The sequence below is a fragment of the Petaurus breviceps genome, unplaced genomic scaffold (genome assembly GCF_028583685.1).
Source record: "Petaurus breviceps papuanus isolate PSGF00001 unplaced genomic scaffold, PetGlider_PUasm1.0 138, whole genome shotgun sequence".
In the NCBI taxonomy this organism is placed as follows: Eukaryota; Metazoa; Chordata; class Mammalia; order Diprotodontia; family Petauridae; genus Petaurus; species Petaurus breviceps.
Genome location: NW_027185694.1, coordinates 26,108,419 through 26,130,196, shown reverse-complemented (window position 1 = coordinate 26,130,196; position 21,778 = coordinate 26,108,419). Strand labels below are relative to the sequence as shown.

Below are 21,778 nucleotides of genomic sequence, written 5' to 3'. Positions count from 1 at the left end.
GAACTCTTGTTGGCTTTGCCACTCCAGAATTCAATTCAAGTCATTATTTTTAAATTGTTTGGAGGTGAATGTTGGGAGAGCTCTGCTGAATGCTTCTCCACTCCAGCATCTTGTCTCTGCCCCCAAGTCACCTTCTGAGTCTTTAATCTCTGAGTTTTGATAATCTCTAAGTAGAACACCAGAACCAAAAAATGGGATGTTCTGGGAATAGGGCAGTCTCTGTCAGATGAGTACATACATGAACATGGTTGAAAATAGAGATTGCTACCTTATGAAAGCCCCCATTGACTGGAGTAGAATGAGGAATAAATTATTTAAATCTCATTTTAAGAGAGATGAAGCATTAGAGATGAATTGGTTCCTAATAAGAAGGAGCATGGTTCTGTGAAAAAGAGCTCTGGACTTAGAGCCAGAAGGTCTGGATTCAAAATCTGACTTTGCTATTAATTAATGTTGTGACCTTGGGTGATTCATGTCCCCTTTTTAGGCTCCATTTTTCTCATTTGTAAGTAAGCTTTGCTGATTTCTTTTTTTTAGGGACAATCAAGGTTAAGAGACTTGCCCAGAATCACACAGCTTATAAGTGTCAAGTGTCTGAGGCTGGATTTGAACCCAGGTTCTTCGGACTCTAAAACCTGTGCTCTATTCAGTGTGCCTCCCAGCTGCCCCACATTTGATGATTTCTAAGGTCCTTCTCACAAATCTGAGGCTTCCTCGTCCAATGAAAGTTATCCGCTGTCGAGAAGAGGAACTAGACAGAAAAGACAAAATTGGGATGCTGGCCATTGGGGCCTCAGTAACATACAAATCAGAAATGATATGTTCATATTCTATGCCATCTAAGGCAGGAGAGGTTACATCAGAACAAAGTCTTGAAGGATAAGTGACTATTTCATTTGAAATAATTTAAGATAGGGAGGACATTCATGATTTAGGGAATAGTAGCAGTTTGATGTTAACTGTTGGTTGAATAAATAATCTCTTTTGATATGGTAAGGGAGGCAAAGAAAGTATTATTATTGCCTCTGGGCTGATGGAAACAAATGAAACCCACAGATGGCAAGGCACTTATATAAGGTTTTTGAATCAATAAATGACTGAACTTTTATCAAACTCCAGATTCTCCTGGTTACTCACCTTGGGTCTTTTCAAACACATTGGGGTATCTCTTTACAATAATGAGGGGGCTATCAGAAAGTATGATACAGGTTCCTCACACACATACACACACATATACACTCCTGTCTGTCTCAGCAAAGGAAGAGTCCATCCTGTGGACTATGTGACCATTGGTAATACTGACTTAGGCGTTGTGATACAAGAGAGGATTCCTAGTGCCTCCTTCCCCAGTGAGTTGTGAAATTCAGGTAAGATGATTCAACAAGAATTTATTACCAATTTAGCAATCGGACACTCCCTAAACCAGTCTTCCCAACTTCTTTGTGTTGAAATCCTACCTATATTTCAAATTTTAGGCCAAATTACCAGCCAGTCCTTCCAAGGAGGCTCCCTCAATCTGCCCAGGTGGAAGAAATTTCCAGTTCCCTGATTAGGTAGATTCTCCAACTTTATGTTTGATGTTCTGTATTCCATAGTACTTGAAAAGAAAGTAAGAGTTGATCATGTACTGAAGAGAAAGGACGAACAAGGATAGCCAATGTGTTTTATCAGCATTCTCCTAAGGTCAAGGAATGTAGAGAGAGGTATCAGCATGGTGGTTATGCCCTCACCATCAGGCAAAACAGGACATAAGTCAAAGTTGATGAGTATGACAGGCATGGGTGGGTTGAAATCTGGATCCCTGGGAAGCATATGCCCATGTTGATATCACAGATATATCAAAGCATCAATCTTAAATGAGAACAACAGCCAAAAGCAAGGGTTCTTAAACTGGCACCACCTCCCCCCATGGGGTCCATGGATAGATTTCAGGAGGTTCATTAGTTTAGATGGGAAAAATTACATTTTTATTTTTAATTAAATTGGTTTCTTTTGTAATCTTATGTATTTAAAAAAAATTTTTTGAGAAGACACCCAAAGACTTCAAGACTTCTTGGTACTGCAAAAAAAATTCATAGCCAAAAAAAGTAAACCCCTAATCTAGAGGAAAACACACTTTAATTGTTGAAGTTAGAAGAGCTATATTCAAAGCCTGTCTCTGCTGCTTACCAGCCCGGAGACCTTAGGAAATCTAAGGACTCAGTTTCCACCTTGGTAAAAAGAGAGCTATGCAATATTATCTCTGAGGTCCCTTCTAGGTGAGTATATGTTAGTACCATCAGCAATGGGACCATGTCCCTTTTCCTTTCTCAGACCCTAATACTGGCCTGGACCTCTTCATAGGAATGAATCACTATTGAATGTATTAAATGTGTCAAGTTTACAGGTTCTAAAGCTTTGGAAATGGACTTTATTGGAGATCTCATTGCCCATTATAGCAGTGATTTGCTTTTAGGACTGAGATCTACTCTTCAGTCACAGAATGAAAAGTGCAGGGTAAACCTGCCAGTGTAGTTCTCTAAAGGGAAGCAGGTGTCCAGAGTTTGCGTTGGCTAGTCTTGACAGTCCTTGGGTTTGCTTGGTCCCTTTGACAGTGAGTATGAAGATGAGGGAGTTTCTAAAAGATCTTGCTACTGTAGCCTGCCACCTCCCTCTGTTTATTAAAGATCCAGGGATACCATAGCCTTCCATAGTGTGGCACTCATTACTTGGCCCTTTAAGAACAGGTCTACCTGTGGTCTTCCCTCTCTCTTGTCCTTAATTGTGTGTGTAACAATAGGGTTTTGGAGGGGAAATCCTGTTACCCAGCAACATGAGTTGAGTATATGTCTGTTTCCTAGGAGATAAAAGTCGCTTCAGTCAAGGGCTCCCAGGGCAGCTCAGTTCAGATTTCTCTCTGATCCCTGCCTTAAGTGGAGCCGTCTTTATCAGACATTATGTCACAGACTGGCATTCTGGTAACCCAGGAACCTGCCCCGCAGTCTGTGCAGGTCTGTGATCTTCCCCACAAGACCTATGAGATTGACCGGAATACAGGGCCATATAGCTCTTCAGGGCTGGCCACAGCTGGATTCCGGTCAGCCAAGTACCTACAAGAGGAGTGGTATCAAAACAACTATACCTGCTACCAAGAGGCCTTTGCTAACCGTGACTTCTCAGAGTGCAACCGGAATGAGTGCAAGAATCTGGCATCTGAAACAGAGGCCCTGTGCCAGCGCACACAGGAGGACTCCAACAGGAAGATAGGGGAGAGACTACAAGACATACATTTTTGGAAGTCAGAGCTACAGAGGGAAATTGAGGACCTTGTGGCCGAGACAGATTTACTGATTGATCAGAAACGGAGGCTGGAAAGGGCTCTGGATGCCACTGAAATACCATTCAGCATTGCCAGGGACAACCTGCAATGTCGGGAGAGAAGACAGCCTCCAGACCTGGTTAGGGATGCCGTGGGAACAGAGCTGCTGAAGGTGCTTAGTCCCCTTATCCCTTGGAGGGGGCTGGGGCAGGGGAGGCGGGGGAGGGCAGCAGGGGGATGGGCCACACTTTCCCACTTCTGAAGCAGCTGCCAATTAACTTTTCCTAACCATGGCCTGTCTCAGTATGGAATGCCAATGACTGTGATGAATGAGGGTCCCAGGGTCATGTATCAGTAGACCAGTCTGTGTAAGGGTATCCATGCCCTCTCATCTGCCATTAGAATTTCATTACTTTTGGAGGTAACATTGCCACCTTGTGAAATGCAAACCTATTAGGAGGAGGGTTCCTCTTACCCACAACATGCTTCTCCCTGACAGAAGGGGCCAGGCTTGAGGTTTTATTTATGACTTTGGAAGTAACAGAGGTGGAGGGAATAGAGGGTCTGAAAGGATAAGTCCAGAACATGAAAGCAGAATTTGTAGAAGATGAGACCCAAAAGATTGCCTAGTCCAACCCTTTCATTTAACAGATGAAGAAATTTAGGCCTGGAAAGGAGAAAGGACCTGCCCCAAAGTCACATTGGTAGCATATGATTTTCCCAATTTTTACACTGATTTTTGTCAACACAAGGTAGGACCAGAATTAGTCTACTGAATTTTCTGTTAGGTTCAGATGCACAGTTAGTCATGTCTCTCCTGGATGCATGGAGAGGGGTGTGGAAAAATGAAAAGAGAATGTGGTCAGAATATGGGGCTGACAAATGGTCGAGACAGACCTTTTAAAGGGACAGACAGTCTAGAGGTCATTATTAAGTCCAAGTTACTTTTCACAGAGGAGGAGCCTGGAAAGCTAAATGGCCTATAATCATGCATAAGCAGAAGTAAGATTAGAACATTTTCACTGAACAATGCAGATCCTGGGTCTTTTGGGTTCCCATGTGTCATTTTTTAACACATTGCTTCCATCTGATACCAGGCTTCTAGCCCCTGGTTTGGCTGCTGTCTTCCTGTGATGAAACAAGTGACTTCTCCCTACTGGACTACAGTTTCCCCATGAGGGTTTATAAACAAGAATTTCCAATGTTCCTTTCAACTCTCCCTATATCTATAACATGCATGTAAACTACATGAGATTCAGGGTCTCTCTCTGGTCAGGCTGGGCTTCGACTCTGTCCATTCTTAGTTATGTCTATCCCACTAGGGTGAATGGGGAGGAGGAGATGTGGACACAATTGACAAATTCATGACTCATTCTACTGTTAAAATCCAGGTTCTTTTCCAGGGTCACCTATGAGCAATATCATATGAAATTTGATTTCTTTCCCCCAATGCCTCTTTTCCTCCATTTGGTGTGTCCTAACCCTCATTTACCTAGTGCTCTCACCCAAACACCACCCATCCATTCCACCAGTTTCATTTTGGGGAATGAAGAAATACACTTCCCCTTAGTAGAAGACATGGGTTTAAATTCCTGATCCTCAGCTTACTCCCTGTGTGACCTTAGGCAAACCCCTTAACCGCACAGCCTCAGTCTGTTCAATGTTAAATGAGATTGTTAGACTAGGTGACTGCTAAGATCTCTTCCATCTCTTTTTGTCATTGAGTCATTTTCCAGTTGTGTCCTACTATGTGTGACTCCATTTGAGCTTTTCTTGGCAGAGATACTGGAGTGGTTTGCCATGTCCTTCTCCAGCTCATTTTACAGATGGGGAAACTGAGGCAAACAGGGTTAAGTGACTTGCCCAGGATCACACAACTAGAAAGTGTCCGAGGTCAGATTTGAACTTACAAAGAGGAGTCTTCCTGACTCTAGACCCAACACTCCACACACTGTGCCACCTAGTTTCTATCCTCAAATATATGTTAAGACTAATTGTCACTGCAACTTTGGGCAAGTCACTTCCAATTCTGTTCCTCAGTTCCCTATTCTTTAAAATACTGCTTTTATGTTGAAAAACACATTTTTTCCAGTCGATCTGAATGAATATTGAGGAAAGAAACATGGCATGGTAAAGAAAATGAGAGAATTGAATTTTGGAGATTTGGGCTTCAGTCCTGATTCTAACATTCATTGTACAATTTGATTCAGGATAAGCTGGTTTAACCTTCTTCTGAGGACTATGAAATGATCTCTAAAGGTCTGTCATATGATGGAAAGAATAACACAAGTAACAAAGGGGCTCCCTTGTGTGCCTAGCCTTGTGCTCAGCTATGCTGTTGGGAGAGAGAGATGAAAAGCAGACCTGAAAGGCAAAGCTGCATACTCAGGAAGCTTACAGTTTGGGGTTAGATGACATTTACACCCAGAGACCAGTTAAAGGACAGCAAATAACACTTTATGCTAGATGTTCAAAGGAGGGAAAACAAGGCATTACTTAGAATCTTCTTAATTCATAGACTGTCAGAGCTGGGAGGAACCTTCAATGTCATCTACTTCAACCTTTTCATCATATGATGGAAGAAACTGAGGTCTGAGTCGAAAGGAAGTGTACAAATTCATAGTCAATTTCTGACTAAAAGGGTTTTGAAACCTAGTGTCCCAGCTCCCATCCCAAAGTTCTTGTCACTTTGGTTAAAAGAACAGAAATGGTGTTTAAAATGTTTTTCTGCCCTATACTTTTCTGTCATTCATCTGACAGTATTTGTCACCATGCTCTTGGCCCACAGAGAGTGTATTTCCTGGAAATCCTCTTCACTGTATAATTTAGGATGCTCATAGATTTGATTGGACCATGGTTTCCAGGGTAACAGAATCCACAACCACTATCTGCTACCCATTCCAGTTTACGCAATTTAGGCTTGGTCCTTCCCCTGGCCCCATTGCACCACCAAGGCAGCTTCCTCATTTCTATCCTCAGTCTAAGAGATGAATTATAAGGGTCCCTGGGGCTGGAGAACCTGAATGCTTCAGCCACTGTGATGCTGTAGGGGACTAAAACAGTCAGAGGTTCTGTAGCAAGTAAAGAGGAAACCCTCTCTCCATTACACTCCTGGAGTATGTACTTGTCAGGATCAGGCCCACTTCCAACAGAGGATCCTGAACTTGGGAGCTTAGTCTATCATCAGAAGCTCTGGCTTCCCAAAGTAAATCAACAGGGTTAGCCTGTGCCTGAAATAATGAACTATGACACAGAGCAGAGCTTGTCTTTGGTGGCTGATAAGGTTTTAGGTGTTCTCTCTCCCAAAGGTATCTAATTTCTTTAGGAACCAAAGACCAGAAAGTCTAATGGCAAAATTGCAGTTACCAAGATAGTAGTAAGGGAAGGGAAAGGAAAGGAATAAAGAAAAGGGCAAACTAAAGGAAAAAAGGAAAGGGAAAGAAAGGAAAAGGGGAAAGGAAAGGAAAAGAGAAAAGAGAAAAGGGAAAAGGGAAGAGGAGGGGAGGCTATGGGAGGGAAGGGAAAGAAGGGACATTTATTAAGGTTTTACTATATGCCATACAGTTTACAAATATCTTATTTGATGAGACAACATCATCTCATCAGATGTTAGGAAGTTATAGAGTGAAAAGTCAAGAGGGGGAAAGGGTTTCATCTTTAGTCATCTTATCTATTTGACACTTCTGTTTATATTTTCCACAGTTAAGGGTATCCCTCATCATAGATACTGGTTCATGAATGTCATCCCAATGCCATGCAAAGTGAACTGAATTAGAATTTCATGTTCTAGCCTTGGCCAAGTCACTTAAAGAAACCTGAACTTCAGTTGCCTCATATATAAAATGAGTGGGGTGGTTTAGATGATCTCTTAGTTCCATTCCAGCACTGCTATTTTATGACTCATTATTCTCCCTAAGTCAGGAAAGTATCCAAGGATGTGCCAGTCATGTTCCATCCTTGAAGATTCCATGCCTCTCCTACAGCAAAGCTTCTCTCAGTCTTCCTCACCTCCTAGGCAAACCCAGGGAGTGTTGTCCTCTGCTAAAATCAAGCAAACTAATCAATCCAATTCAACATTTAGTAATTAAATACCTAGTATGAGGAGTACTGTATTAGTCAGAGGAATAAATAGGAAGTTCGGATCAAAGATGTTCCCTATCCTTATAGAGACTCTGGTACTAGAGATTTAAAAAAGATTATTGGGATCATCTTTTTACATCTTTCTCATATCCCAGTGATTCCTCCTCCCCATGACCTCCAGCTTAATAGAACAATTAAATACAGTCAGACAAAGCAAATGAACACATTGACCATATCTGAAGATGTATGCCTCATTTGAAATCTATGATCTGCTACCTTTTGGCCTATAGGTCACATATTCATCATCAGTCTTCTCGAGTCATGATTGGACACTGCTTATCAGAGTCACAGAGAACTTTGGCACCTTGATCCATCCACAAATTACATCAACATGAGTTATTTTCTACATTGAAGAATATCTTAAATCCTACCTTCTGATCTTAAGAGTTTCTTGTTCATGTCTTTCCATAAATCCCCAATGGAGGGTCCACCCAAGGTTCTGGAAGCATTTCCTTGGTTCTTTTTAATATCTGGAAGGCAGAAATGTTCCATTAAGGCCATCTATCTGTTGGTGTCAATTCTTGTCATGTAACCAGAGCATCTTCTTTTCTTTTTTTTTTTTGCTTTTTAAAATTTTTTTACTTTAGTTTTCAACATTCGTTTCCACAAGATTTTAAGGTACAAAATTTATCCCCATCTTTCCCCTACTCCCACCCCAAAATAGCGACCCTACTGAATACCCCTTCCCCCAATATGCTGTCTTACATCCTCCCCTATACCCGCTCTAACTTTCTTGTAGGGCAAGATGTATTTCTATACCCCAGTGCCTGAATATCTTATTTCCCAGTTGCATGGAAAAATTACATATATACACACACACACACACACACACACGCACACACATATTTTAACATTTGATTTGATATTTTTTGCATTTTTAATTTTGTTTATTTTTAGTTTACAACTTTCATTTCTGAAAGATTTTGACTTACAAATTTTCTCCCCATCTTTCCTCTACCCACCACCCCCAAAACAGCAATCCCACTGAATATCTCTTTACCCAATCTGCTCTCTCCTATATCGTCCCCCATTGCCCCTCCAACCTTCTGGTAGGGCAAGATATATCTCCATACCCCAGTGCCTGTATATCTTATTTCTAAGCTGCATGTAAAATAATAATAATGATGATGATGAAAATAATTTTTTAAACATTTCAATTTAAAACTTTGAATTCCAGATTCTTTCCCTTCTTCCCTTGTCACCCACCCTTACTGGGAAGATAAGCATTTCAGTATAGTTTGTACATGTGTAGTTACACAAAGCATTTCCATAATAGATATATTGTGAAAGATTGACTATATTTTCCTCCATTCTATCCCACCCCGCACTTGTTCTATTTTCTACTTTGACCCTGTCCCTTTTCAAAAGTGTGTGCTTCTAACAATCCTTCCCCCCAATCAGCCCTCCCTTCTATCATCCTCTCATCTGTCTTCCCCCCCCCCCCTCTCATCCCCTTCCGTCCTACTTTCCTGTAGGGAAAGATACCCAATTTAGTGTGTATGTTATTCCCTCCTTCAGCCAAATTCAATGAGAGTAAGGTTGACCCATTCCCTTTTGCCTTCCTGTTTTTCCCCTCCATTGTAACAGTTTTCCCTTGCCTCTTTTATGTGAGATAGTTTACCCTATTCTGTCTCTCCCTATCTCCTCTCATTATATTCCTCTCTCACCTCTTAATTTTATTTTTAAATATCATCCCTTCCTATTCAATTGATTCTGTGCTCTCAGTCTATTTATACCTGAACACATATATACACACACTCACATATGTATTCATACGCACATACATATGTGTGTGTATATATACATTTATATTCCCTTCAACTAATCTCATACTGAGAAAAGTTTCATAAGTTACAATGATCGTTTTTCCATGTAGGAATATAAATAGTTCAACTTTGTTAAGTTCCTTATTTCTTTTCCCTCTTTACCATCTCATGCTTCTCTTCTTGTATCTGAATGTCAAATTTTCTATTCAACTCTTTTTTTTCATCAAGAATGCTTAAAAGTCCTCTATTTCATTTTCTCCTGAAACATTATATTCAGTTTTTCCAGGTAGGTGATTCTTGGTTTTAATCCCAGCTCCTTTGACCTCCAGACTATCATATTCCAAAAGCTTTGATCCCTTAAAGCTTCTAGATGTTGTGTTATCCTGATTGAGTTTCCACAATATTCAAATTGTTCCTTCCTAGCTGGTTGTAATATTTTCTCCTTGACCTGGGAACTCTGGAGTTTGGCTATGATATTCCTAGGAGTTTTCTTTCTGGGATCTTTTTCAAGAGGTAATTGGTGAATTATTTCTATTTCTATTTTGCTCTCTAGTTTTATAAATATATGAGCAATTTTCCTTGAGAATTTCTTGAAGGATGATTTCTAGGTTCTTTTTTTGATCATGACTTTCAGGTAGTGCAATAATTCTTAAACGATCTCTCCTGGACCTATTTTCCAGGTCAGTGGTTTTTCCAATGAGATATTTCACATTGCCTTCTTTTTTTTTCTTCTGAAAACCAGTTTTATTTAAATAAGAGTTTAAATACATTACATAACATTTAAACTTAAAAAATAAACCCCAAACCAAACCAGTCTGTTACTTCACATGGCATTGGGTAGCTGTTGCTAGTAAATTGCAAGCTCCGAAGTTACTACATTGACTGTTTTGATACATTCGTTCAAAATTTGTTCCCTTGTCAAAAGTTAATTCAGGTCAAGTTGGCCTCACAGTACAGTGTTTTCTCCACTTGTTCATCTCCCAGAGGTAGGGCACTATTACTACTAAAAAAAGTCTTGTCAGACAACATTGGACCTTGGTGTGATGTTAAGAAGGAAAATGTCCTGCCATTGCCCCCAAATGAAACTCCTTCCTGCTCAGGTGGTGCAAGTCACCAGGGGGATCCTGTCCTGCTACCAAAGGCTAACTCTTTCATCTTGGGGGTATCTGGACTGGATGGTGGCGACCTCAACTTACTTTTCTGAGCATCACCAAAGCCAGCTCAGAGAGTAGTAATGCTCTCTTAAATGGACAGGGAACTCTGAAGAGGGAGCACCAAGGAGCCTCTGGACAGACAGACATGGTCTCGGATGCTACTAGGGCTTTGGACTTGACTGAAACATTCTATTATTTGTGTTTCAGGCTGGGCACTGCCAGGCTTTACACCTCTGTTTAAATGAGGGACTTCAAGACTAGACAGCATGGCTCTTTTCAGTTTATTACATGAATGAGTTACACTAGTCCAAGTTAAACAGCGGACCCCAAATGGTTACATTATACAAGCTGTGAGGTTTTTAAACTTGTGACAAGGGACAGAAGGGAATTTTTCTATTCATTGCAAGGAAATCCTCACTTAAGCTTCAGTGAGCCACGAGCACTTAAAACCCATGAACCTTCATCTGGTTGTCCTTAGCCAGTCCAATCTCAATGAGGAACTGGCATATGTTCTTGCGCTGGTAGCTGAATTACGTCTCCATGTTCTGGATGCTCAATTACAGTACCATTGCAGGCAAATTTCTTCTTGAATGCCTTCACTAGTTTCTTTTTATCATAATCATCAGTGATCTCCTGGACAGTAGCGAGGGTCTTCCTGCTGTTTCTCTGTTGAATTCTTATATGGATATAATCCTCAGTCCCAGCAGGAAGCAGGTCATCACCCTTACTTGCATCAGCAAAGGGGTCAAAAGAGTGGAGGTTCTAGATAGCAGACATATGATACGATTCCTTTTCCTCGGTGGAAATGGCCTGGGGAAGGTGGTGGTGGGAGAAGGCGGGCGGGTGGGGGGGGGCGGTACGGAGTGTTGGGAAGTGAGGGAGCTCGAGGGGGAGGCTGCTGAGTCCTCAGTGGCGGCTCAGTGACTGGGACCTTCACATTGCCTTCTATTTTTTTTTCATTTGTTTGGATCTGTTTAATAGTATCTTGATTTCTCACAAAGTAATTAGCTTCCATTTGCTCCAATCTAATTCTGAAGGAATTGTTCTCTTCAGTGAGCTTTTGAAATTCCTTTTCCATCTGGAAAATTTGGCTTTTTAAGGCATTCTTTTCCTTATTGGCTTTTTGGACTTCTTTTGCCATTTGAGTTAGTGTATTTTTAAGGTGTTATTTTCTTCAGTCAGGTTGTTGACTCCCTTTTCATGATTTTCTTACATCATTCTAATTTGTCTTCCCAATTTTTCCTCCAATGCTATTACTTGATTTTCAAAGTCCCTCTTGAGCTCCTCCATGGCCTGTAACCATATCATATTTTTCTTGGAAGCTTTTGATGCAGGAGACTGACTTTGTTGTCTTCTTCCCATTCCATGCTTTGATCCTTTTTGTCCCCAAAAAGGAATTCAATGGTCTGTTTGTGTTTCCTCTGCTTGTTCATATAGCCAGTCAATTATTTGACATTTGAGCTCTTTGCCACAGTAGAACTCTGCTTCCAGAGAGGAGATCTTTGTCCCAAATTGCTGCAGTTTTTGCAAATGTTGTCAGCAGGTTGAGGAGGGCACTCTCTCTACAGACACCACAGTATCAAACTGTCGTTTCTCACCCCAGGACCACTGCTCAAGGAAACAACCCAGATCCAAGCAGGTCAAAGCAAGAGTGATTACCCTCTGAATGGTTGCTTAGTTCCCCCATTATCTGTAGGCCAGGGGCTCTTGAGGCAGCCATGTGGAAAACACTGCAGCCACAGCCAATTGTGCCTCTGTCACCTCTCATCCTGGGGGCAGGGGCAAGACCATGCCCTTCCTTTCCAACAGAGTTCAGACTGACCTTTTACTTTATTTCTGGCATTTATGAGTTGAAAAGTCTGGAAACTGCCACAGCTGCTGGTGATTCACCCTCATGAAGTCTGCTTCAGCCTGCTGGTTGGGGCTGCCCTGGGGCCAAAACCCCATGGCTCACAGGGGGTCTGTGTTCAGCTGCCAGCACTCTGTGATGAATCCTTGCTGTCCACCTGCCAGGCTGCCTTCAGGGGGAGATTTATTTCTCTCTGTCACTTTGTGGGTTCAGTAGCTCTAAAATTTGTTTAGAGTCATATTTCATAGGTATTTGAGGTGGTTATGGGGGGAGGTCATAGAATTTCCTACCATCTTGGCTATGCCCCCCCCCCTTTTTTTTTTTGCTTTTTGGAGGAGGGAAGGGATGGCAATTGGGGTTAGGTGACATGGCTAGAAGGTTTTTAAATGTTTGAGGCCGGATTTGAACTCAGGTCCTCCTGACTCCAGAGCTGGTGCTCTATTATATGAGCCACCTAGCCACCCCAGCATCTTCTTTTCAATCTATACATGCTGTTTAAACCTTTAAACATTTCTTGCGTGCAACCCATTAATTATAATCGGATTCATCGAATTTATTCCCCCCATGCATCTTTCTCTTATCGTTAGGGTTACTAGTAATATTGATTTTTCTTAGATTATGGAATGATTTTTAGTTGTGTAATATCACTGGGAGAATACTGGCACTTAAGAGATAGAGCTGGGCTTTTTCTGCGGTGAGCAGTTTGGGATTATTCAAAAGGCTGCACTGTTTCCCAGATAAGATCCCATTTAATCTCCTTCTTTTACTCAAGTATTGGCCCAGATCACAAACTTATTTACAGCACCTTGATAACATATATGTATATTCCCCTCCTCCAGCTATTAAAAGAAGCAAAGATAGAAAATCAAAAAAGTTTCTATTTTTTTTAAACTTTGTTTAAATAATGTATATATGTGCAAACCTGTATCCACAAATGTGGATTTTTATAAATGTGTATATGCATGTGTTTGATGGAATGATACCAATGGATACCAACCCTTGACTTATGTATGTCTCCACATACATAAAAATATGCCTATATAGATGTGTATTCAGTTGCTGGGGTGACCATAAATTTGCATTCCATTCAGGGATGGGGAACCTGTGACCTCGAGGCCACATGTGTCCTTCTAGGTCTTTGGGTACAGTATTTTGACTGAGTCCAAGTTTTACAAAACAAATCTTTTTATTAAGGAGATTTGTTCTAAGAAGTTTAGATTTAGTTAAAGGGCTGCACTTGAGGACCTAGAGGGACACATGTGACCTCAAAAGCTGTATGTTCACCACCCCTGGACTATAATAGGCATTTTTAATCCTCTTGATTTTTCCTGTCCATACCAGACTAATCTCCCTTATATTGCTACTCACTTCACTGAGGATATTTTGCAATGTTCTGGAGCTCAGTGCAATCAATATATTTTTATCTACAAGCAGAAATATTTGAAGAACATTTCTATTAATGGGGAACCTCTCTTCTGTTTGGATTATGCCCATAAGGATAGGGAACATCTTAGAGGAAAACTTACTAACCTGTCTTATATCTGGACTGAAAAAGATACTTTGCAGGTTATTGAACAGTTGTTTCTGTAGACACACATGTCATTCTGCAATTTTAACTTCCTCTTGGGAGAAACTTGGATGAGAATCTTCAAGGTTACATTTTGTTTTACCAAGTAAAAATTTTTTCCTTCTTCATGTTTGGAAAAAATAGGAATATTTTAATAGGAAATTGGCAGCTTACTATTATTATAGTTTTGATCTTGAAAATCCCATGAAAAGGTCTTAGGGACTGACCAGGGGTCTAAGGACCAAACTTTGAGAACCATCGTAACAGATAATTTCCACCAATAGTCCCTAGAAGGGTTCTTTTCTCATACCCATCAATATCTAAAATCCTTACTGTTCGTGGTTCATTTTTGGGGTTAATCATCACCATCTCTATCCTAACCTTCTCTAATAATAGTAATATAAGGCATTGCCCCCTTTCCATATCAGCCTTGATATAGAAAATAGGTGTAAGTGAAAACTTTCTAATAAAAAACAATCTAATCAATACACAGTGGAATCTTTCATTTTCTATACCTCTCAATTAATAGTATTGGCACCGATATCTTCAGTAAAATTGGTCAAAGCCTTCCTCATGTTTTCATCAGATACACCTTATACACACATAGACCATTCCCACAGTTTAGATAGATGAGAAAATAGACATGAGAATCAATAATTATTTGTAGCTTTTTGATTGCCTTTTGTGGAGTAGGGCAGCAAGAGAAAAGCTTCATCTCTATGTTATCCCATTTTGATGGAATATCTTTTCAATATCTCAAAAATCAACCCCCAAAACGTTTTTAAAACTAGCTTGCCTTGTGTACCTGGTGTTGTCTATCAGTCCTTCCTGGCCACCATCTAAGTACCTTCCCTATTTCCTTAAATGATATATTGGGTAATGAGACAGTAGTGCCCAAAAGTGATGGCTCCATCACCAAACCTGATAATACATTGTTAATACAAATGCCAGCAAATCTTCCATTCCATATTTATTGTCGTCCTCCCACTTTTATCCACAAATGATTTCTGAACAATGTGACTTAGCTGGATTTCACACTGAACTTCACTTACTTTCTCCTTGACTGTTTTTCAGTGGCTTATGAGGTAATGCTCACAGTCTCTTATCTCATCTTCTACCACAATGTTTTACAAATGAGCTTGGGAAATGGTGATTCTTTTGACTGCCTGATCTCACTGTTTGATAATCAAATTGAGTACTTGCTACTGAAGGGCTTTCTGACTTCTTTCCAGCTCCTCTTTTAGAATAGTAGAGGCAGCTAAGCAGTTCAATGGATAGACTACTGGGTCAGAAGGCTCATCTTCCTGAGTTCAAATATGGCCTCAGATGCTTACTAGTTGGGCAAGTCACTTAACTGCTGCCTACTCTATTTCCTCATCTGAAGAATGGGGATAATAGTATCACCTACCTCCCAGGGTTATTGTGAGATAATATTTGTAAAGGCACTTAGCAAGGTGCTTGCCACATAGGAGTCACTTAATAAATTCATATTTCCTTTCTTCCTGTTGTTTTAAACATCTTTAAGAATCAGTGATAGTAAGTCAATGTCTTTTCTTTTGTCCATTTCCTGTTTTCCCTATTGGAATAAGAGACTGGAGTATCAGAGGATTAAAGACTTGAAGGAGCTTTAGAAATTATTTAATTCATCTTCTTATTTTACAAATGACAAAGCTCAAGTCTAAATACTTTCCCAAGGTAATGAAAGTACTAAAGATGCAGGTCCAAGACTTGAACCTGGGTCTTTTTGCTCCAATTGCAGGACCCTTTTTCATTACCATACTGCCCCTGACTTGAATATGGTCTCTAAACAGCCTAATTAATGCAGGTCAGGAACTTCTCTGTTCCATGATGAATCACTATGTGTAAAGTCATTGACTGCAAATAGGAAATCTTTCAGCATCTGCAAAGTCCCCACCATTTAAAAGAATTAATGTTATATTTTCCCCAGTTACATATAAAAACAATTTTAACATTAGTTTTTAAAACTTTGAGTTCTAAATTCTCTCTTTTTCTCTCTCCACACACCCCTGAAGTCCATTATATAGGCAAATGAAGCTCGACTGTTAGTCTTTAGAGGCAAAATTTTGATAATAATTATGAAGTAACATCCTACCTTCTCTGGGAAAGAATTAGGAGGCAATACTAATCTTAATAATAAGTAGCATTTATCTAGTGCCTTAAAGTTTGCAAAACACATTCTATGACATCCAATTTAATTCTTACAACAGCTATATCAAACTTAATGATTTTTTTCCTAACTCAATAACTTTCCCCAAACTGGTTCCCCTTTACAACTACTATTTCACTATTAATATGCTATTACTTCTAGGGTAGAAGCCTCAGAGTCATATTTAATAAGTCCTCCTTCACTCCCTCTGTCTACCCTCTTCCCAAGACTAGTTCCTTTTTACTTCAAGACATTTCATATCTATTTGCCCCTCTTCATCCCCAGTGAACTCATCCTAGTTCAGGCCCTTATCACATTTCATCTTGACTATTTAAATTTTTTTATTTATTTTATTAAATATGCACCAATTAGATGTAAAATTTTAACAATTTTTTTCATCATGAGGTCTAAATTCTCTCCCACCCCTCTACCCTCCTTCAGAAGGCAAGCAGTTTGATTTCTATTATATATATGGGAGGGTCACACAAAACATATTTCTGTATTAGCCATGTTGCAAAAGAAAAAAACAAGCAAAATAAAACAATAAAAATAAAGAAAGTTTAAAGATACACTTCAACCTACATTCAGAATTCATCAGTTCTCTCTCTGGAGGTAGATAGCATTTTTCATCTTGGGTCCTTTGGCAGTCTTGGATCATCGTCTAAATCAGAATAGCTAGGTCTTTCACAGTTTATCATCCTTACAATATTTTTTTATCAAATGTTTTATTAACTTCTAGTTTACATAGTTCATTTCCACAAGATTTTGAGTTACAAATTTTCTCCCCATTTACCCCCTACCCACCACCCCAAAATAGTGATCCCACTAGATATATCCTTCTCCAATCTGCTCTCTTGCATATTTTCTCCCATACCACCTCCAACTTTTTAGTAGGGAACAGTGGATCTTTATACCCCACTGCCTGTATATCTTATTTCCCATTTACATGTAAAATAATATTAATAATAGTATATATATATATATACATATATATATATGTATAAAACATTTGATTTTAAAACTTTTAATTCCAGATTCACTCCCTTCCTCCCTTGTAAACCACCCTTAATGGGAAGACAAGCAATTCAATATAGGTTGTACATGTGTGGCTATGCAAAACATTTTCATAGTAGATATATTGTAAAAAATTGACTATATTTCCCTCCCTCCTATCCCACCTCCCACTTGTTCTATTCTCTACTTTGATCCTGTCCCTTTTCAAAAGTGTGTGCTTACAATTTCCATCTCCCCCAGCCTGCCCTCCCTTCCATCTTACCCCCTCTCATCCCCTTCACATCTCCTCTCCTGTAGGGTGAGATGCCCTATTTAGTGTGTATGTCATTCCCTCCCTAAGCCAAATTCAATGAGAATGAGTTTGACCCATTCCCTTTTGACTTCTGTTCTTCCCCTCCATTGTAACCATTTTCCCTTACCTCTTCTATATGAGATAGTTTAACCCAATCTCTCTCTCCACATCTTCTCTCATTATATTCCTCTCTCACCTCTTAATGTCACCTTTTAAGTATCATCCCTTCCCATTAAACTGGTCCTGTGCCCTTCTATCTATGTATACCTGTACACATATATACACACATTCACATATGTATTCAAATGCCCATATACCCTCCAATATAGACATATATATATGTATATGTGTATATATGTATATATTCATTTCTATTTCCTTCAATTATTCTCATATTGAGAAAAGTTTCATAAGTGACAATTATCATTTTTCCATGGAGGGATGTAAATAGTTCAAATTTGATAAGTTCCTTATGATCTCTTTTCCCTGTTTATCTTCTCATGCTTCTTTTGCTTCTTGTATCTGAATGTCAAATTTTCTATTCAATTCTGGTTTTCTCATCAAGAATGCTTGAAAGTCCTCTATTCCACTGAATGACCATATTTTCCCCTGAAACATGATACTCAGTTTTGCTGGGTAGGTGATTCTTGGTTTTAATCCCAGCTCCTTTGACCTCTGGAATATCATACCCCAAGCCCTTCTATCCCTTAGTGTAGAAGCTTCCAGATCCTGTCTTATCCTGATTGCATTTACAAGATAATCAAATTGTTTCTTCCTGGCTGCTTGTAATATTTTCTTCTTGATCTGGAAATTCAGGACCTGGCTATAATATTCCTAGGAATTTTCTTTTTGGTATCTTTTTCAGGAGGTGATCAGTGGATTCTTTCAACCTTTATTTTGCCCTCTTGTTCTAAAACATCAGGGCAATTTTCCTCAAGAATTTCTTGAAGGATGATTTCTAGGTTATTTTTTTGATCATGGCTTTCAGGTAGTCCAATAATTTTAAAATTATCTCTCCTGGATCCATTTTCCAAGTCAGTGGTTTTTTCCAATGAGATATTTCACATTGCCTTCTATTTTTTCATTTGTTTGGATCTGTTTAATAGTATATTGGTTTCTCATATAGTCACTAGCCTCCATTTGCTCCAGTCTATTTCTGAAGGAATGATTCTCTTCAGTGAGTTTTTGAGATTCTTTTTCCATCTGGCAAATTCGGCTTTTTAAGGCATTCTTCTCCTCATTGTCTTTTTTGAGCCTCTCTTGCCATTTGAGTTAGTCTATTTTTTTAAGGTGTTATTTTCTTCAGTCAGGTTGTTTACTCTCATTTCATAATTTTCTTGTATAGTTCTCATTTCTCTTCCCAGTTTTTCCTCCACTTCTCTTATTTGGTTTTCTAAATCCTTTCTAAACTCCTCTATGGCCAGTAACCAGCAAGTATTTTTCTTGGAAGCTTTTGTTGCAGGAGTTCTGACTTCACTGTCTTCCTCCTATTCAAGGCTTTGATCCTTTTTGTCCCCAAAATAGAAGTCTAATGTTGGATTCCTCTGTTTCCTTTGCTTCCCTCATTTACTCATGTTGCCATTCAATTACTTGAGTTTTGGGCTTTTTGCCACAGTAAGACTCTGCTACAAGACAGGAGAGCTTCTTACCAAATGCTGGGGTTTTCTCAGCTGCTGAAGGTATTAGTTGGGGGCCCTCTCTGAAGCCTCCACATGCTCTTGCAAGCTGGTCACACACCTCAGGACCTCTACCCTAGACTATAATCCAGATCCAAGCAGGTTAAAGCAAGAGCGATTACCCCTCAGACTGGTGCTTGGTCCCCCTACACTCTGCAGGCAAGGAGCTGAAGTTGCCACGTGGTGGCTGCTACATGGCTGTAGTGCCTCAGCAGCTTCTCCTTCCAGGGGATAAAGGCCTATGCCCTCCCAACTACTGGGTCCCAAAGTCCACATTGCACTAACCTCTCACGTTGTTCTTAGCATCTATGTGTGATTATTCTGGAAACCGCCACAGCTGCTGGTGATCTGAAGTCCCTCCAGCTGGTGGCTGGTCAGGCAGCCCTGGGGCTATAACCTCTGGCTCAGGAGCGGGGACTGGGCTAGGCTCCCAGAGAGCTGTGCTGGCTGGCTGCTCCCTGCCGGCCTGCTGGGCTGTCCTCAGTGGGAGGTTAGCTCCTCTGTGTCATTTTGTGGGTTCTGCAGCTCCAAAGTTTATTTAGAGTCACCTTTTACATGAATTGGAAGTGGTGGGAGTCATCCCTACAATATTACTATTACTGTGCATGATGTTCTCCTGGTTCTGCTCACTTGACTTTGCATGAGTTCATGTAAGTCTTCCCAGGTCTTTCTGAAACCATTCTGCTTCATCTTGACACACACTGCCAGGGCATTTATTAACACACAGCTCTGTGGTACTGTGGAAAGAGCCCTACACTAGAAGATAATGTTTATAAAGCAATTAGCACAGTGCCTGGCCCTTGTAATCCCTTAATGAATGTTATTCTCTCCCTTTTTCTTCTCTCGGCAGAGGGGCTTCTTTAAACGTTTTTCCTCTGATACATATTTTTGTGTGACATTAGACAAATCACTTAACTACTCTGGACATCAGTTTCCTTATCTGTAATCATGAAGGGGATTGGACTAGACGGCCTCTTAGGTCCCTCCTAGAATTATGGTCCTATGTTATTCTGCTATTCAAAATCCTTCAGTGATGCCATATGACTTATAGGAGAAAATGAAAAGGCCTCAGCCTTAGAATCAAAGTCATTTACATCTAAACTTCAATCCACCATTCTAACTTGATATCAAGTTGTTCCTCAGCATGTATCCTCAGGTCAAGTCAAGTCAATTTCCCCACCATCCTCTAGACATGCCCAGTTCGTTCTTCACATTATTCTCTAACATAAAATGCCCTTCCATTTCTTCTCCTCTTACCCAAATGCTACTGATTATTTTCTAGATTCAACTTTAGGAAGAGTTTTTCCAGGAAATCTCTTATAACTATCCCCAACCCATACCTTCCCTCTCTCTTTTGAATTTCTCTAGCTCACACTGTCTGTACTTAGCTATAGTCAGTATTGAATAAACAGTACTCAACTTAATTGCCCTTTGTGCATGAGTTTTGAGCCCTGGTAGTGCAAGAACCATATTTATAGTGGTGTCTTTATGCTACAAGAAGGGACAGTTTCTGGTTCTTCCTTTAATTCAGTCCAATAGCTAATGTAGTCATGACTCTTTGTGGAATCTTGCTGCTATAAAGTGAGGCTCCTAGTTTTTCCAAGGAGGCTCATTTTCCTTTGCTATAAAGTAGAGATAATCATAATTTTGTAAACTGGAAAGCACAATGAGAGTGAGTTATTGTCATTTTTATTTTTGTTTGAGAACTGACTGGAATTCTGAGATTCAGAGGGATAAGTCTTTCCTGAAAACCCTAAGAAAATTTAGAATATCGTGATCTTTGAGCTAGAAGGGCAGGGAGGACTAGAACTGCTCCCAGGAATTTTAAAAGACACACAGCCTGATAAAGAATAAACTAGAAGGGAGGAAAGGTCATATTCCCTTTCCTACCCACAAGTTACTAAGTCATACTGGAAAGAACCAGTGGCATAGGGACAACAATAGAGAGAAGTAACTAAGAGAAGAATGGGCTGTGGTAGAAAAGAAAAATAGAGTTGAGCGCTCAGGTCTCTCCAGGCACCTCAGACCAGAGGAGTTGGACTAACGCTACTCACCTTTTCAAGGGCTGAGGCAAGATAAAAAAAAAAAATAAAAGAAAGAAACGTCTCTTCTTTCCTCAATTTTCCCTCTTCATGCCTTTCTAGTAATAGATGCTTTAATATATTCTGCCTGATTCTTTTACATAAATATTTCCTGTTTATACTTTGCCTGAAATAGAAGCCAGAAATTAGCTGGAGATGAAAAAATCTTAATTCCATCAAAGATCCAAATCTCTTTCTGGATGTAGGAATTTGCTTAACTGGGGGCTCTGAGCTATTGTGTTTACACTACTTTTGTCTCCTATAAACTTTGCAAAGGAGAAGAAGACCACGTGGCCCTCTCAACCATAATATTAACCCTAAGCTTAAAATCAGGCTAATTGTTGCAACAAGCATGGCTTATTGAATCTCTAGATGAAAGAGGGAAGTGGTATGCTGGTAAATATTTAACAATTGGCTCTCTAAAAATGAATGCATATGTGTAAGTTTAACCTGTATTATTAACATTTTCTCTGTCATTTTCTTAATTCTAGACCAGAGCTGTCAAATTCACAAATAGCCAGCAAAACTCCCCCAAACAGTCCAAAACAGTTAAAATGTAATTGGGAAATGTTTTGTTTTGTTTTTTAGTGCAATGCAATATGGATAGTATTAAATTTTGGTTTTCAAAGTCAAAATGTGGCCTTCAGAGATCCATTTCTATTTGACTTTGACAAACCACAAAGCAATAAACCAATCCCTGATTTATAATGTTTGCTTATTTCCAAGATGTAAATATTCACAGTGAAAATTTAACAATCGCTTCTCTTGAGTCAG

General features: G+C 39.8%; 1 protein-coding gene and 1 pseudogene across 1 annotated transcript in view; one reads left to right on the top strand and one right to left on the bottom strand.

Moving 5' to 3' along the window:
• The first annotated feature begins 2,936 nt into the window (after window positions 1-2,936).
• Window positions 2,937-21,778, top strand: part of TEKT4 (tektin 4) — a 70,057-nt gene continuing 51,215 nt past the window's right edge. Inside the window, exon 1 of the mRNA XM_069065631.1 lies at window positions 2,937-3,470. Within this exon, the coding sequence (XP_068921732.1) occupies window positions 2,937-3,470 (534 nt within the window). The remainder of the gene's footprint in view (window positions 3,471-21,778) is intronic.
• Window positions 10,628-11,135, bottom strand: LOC138143784 (eukaryotic translation initiation factor 1 pseudogene; annotated as a pseudogene).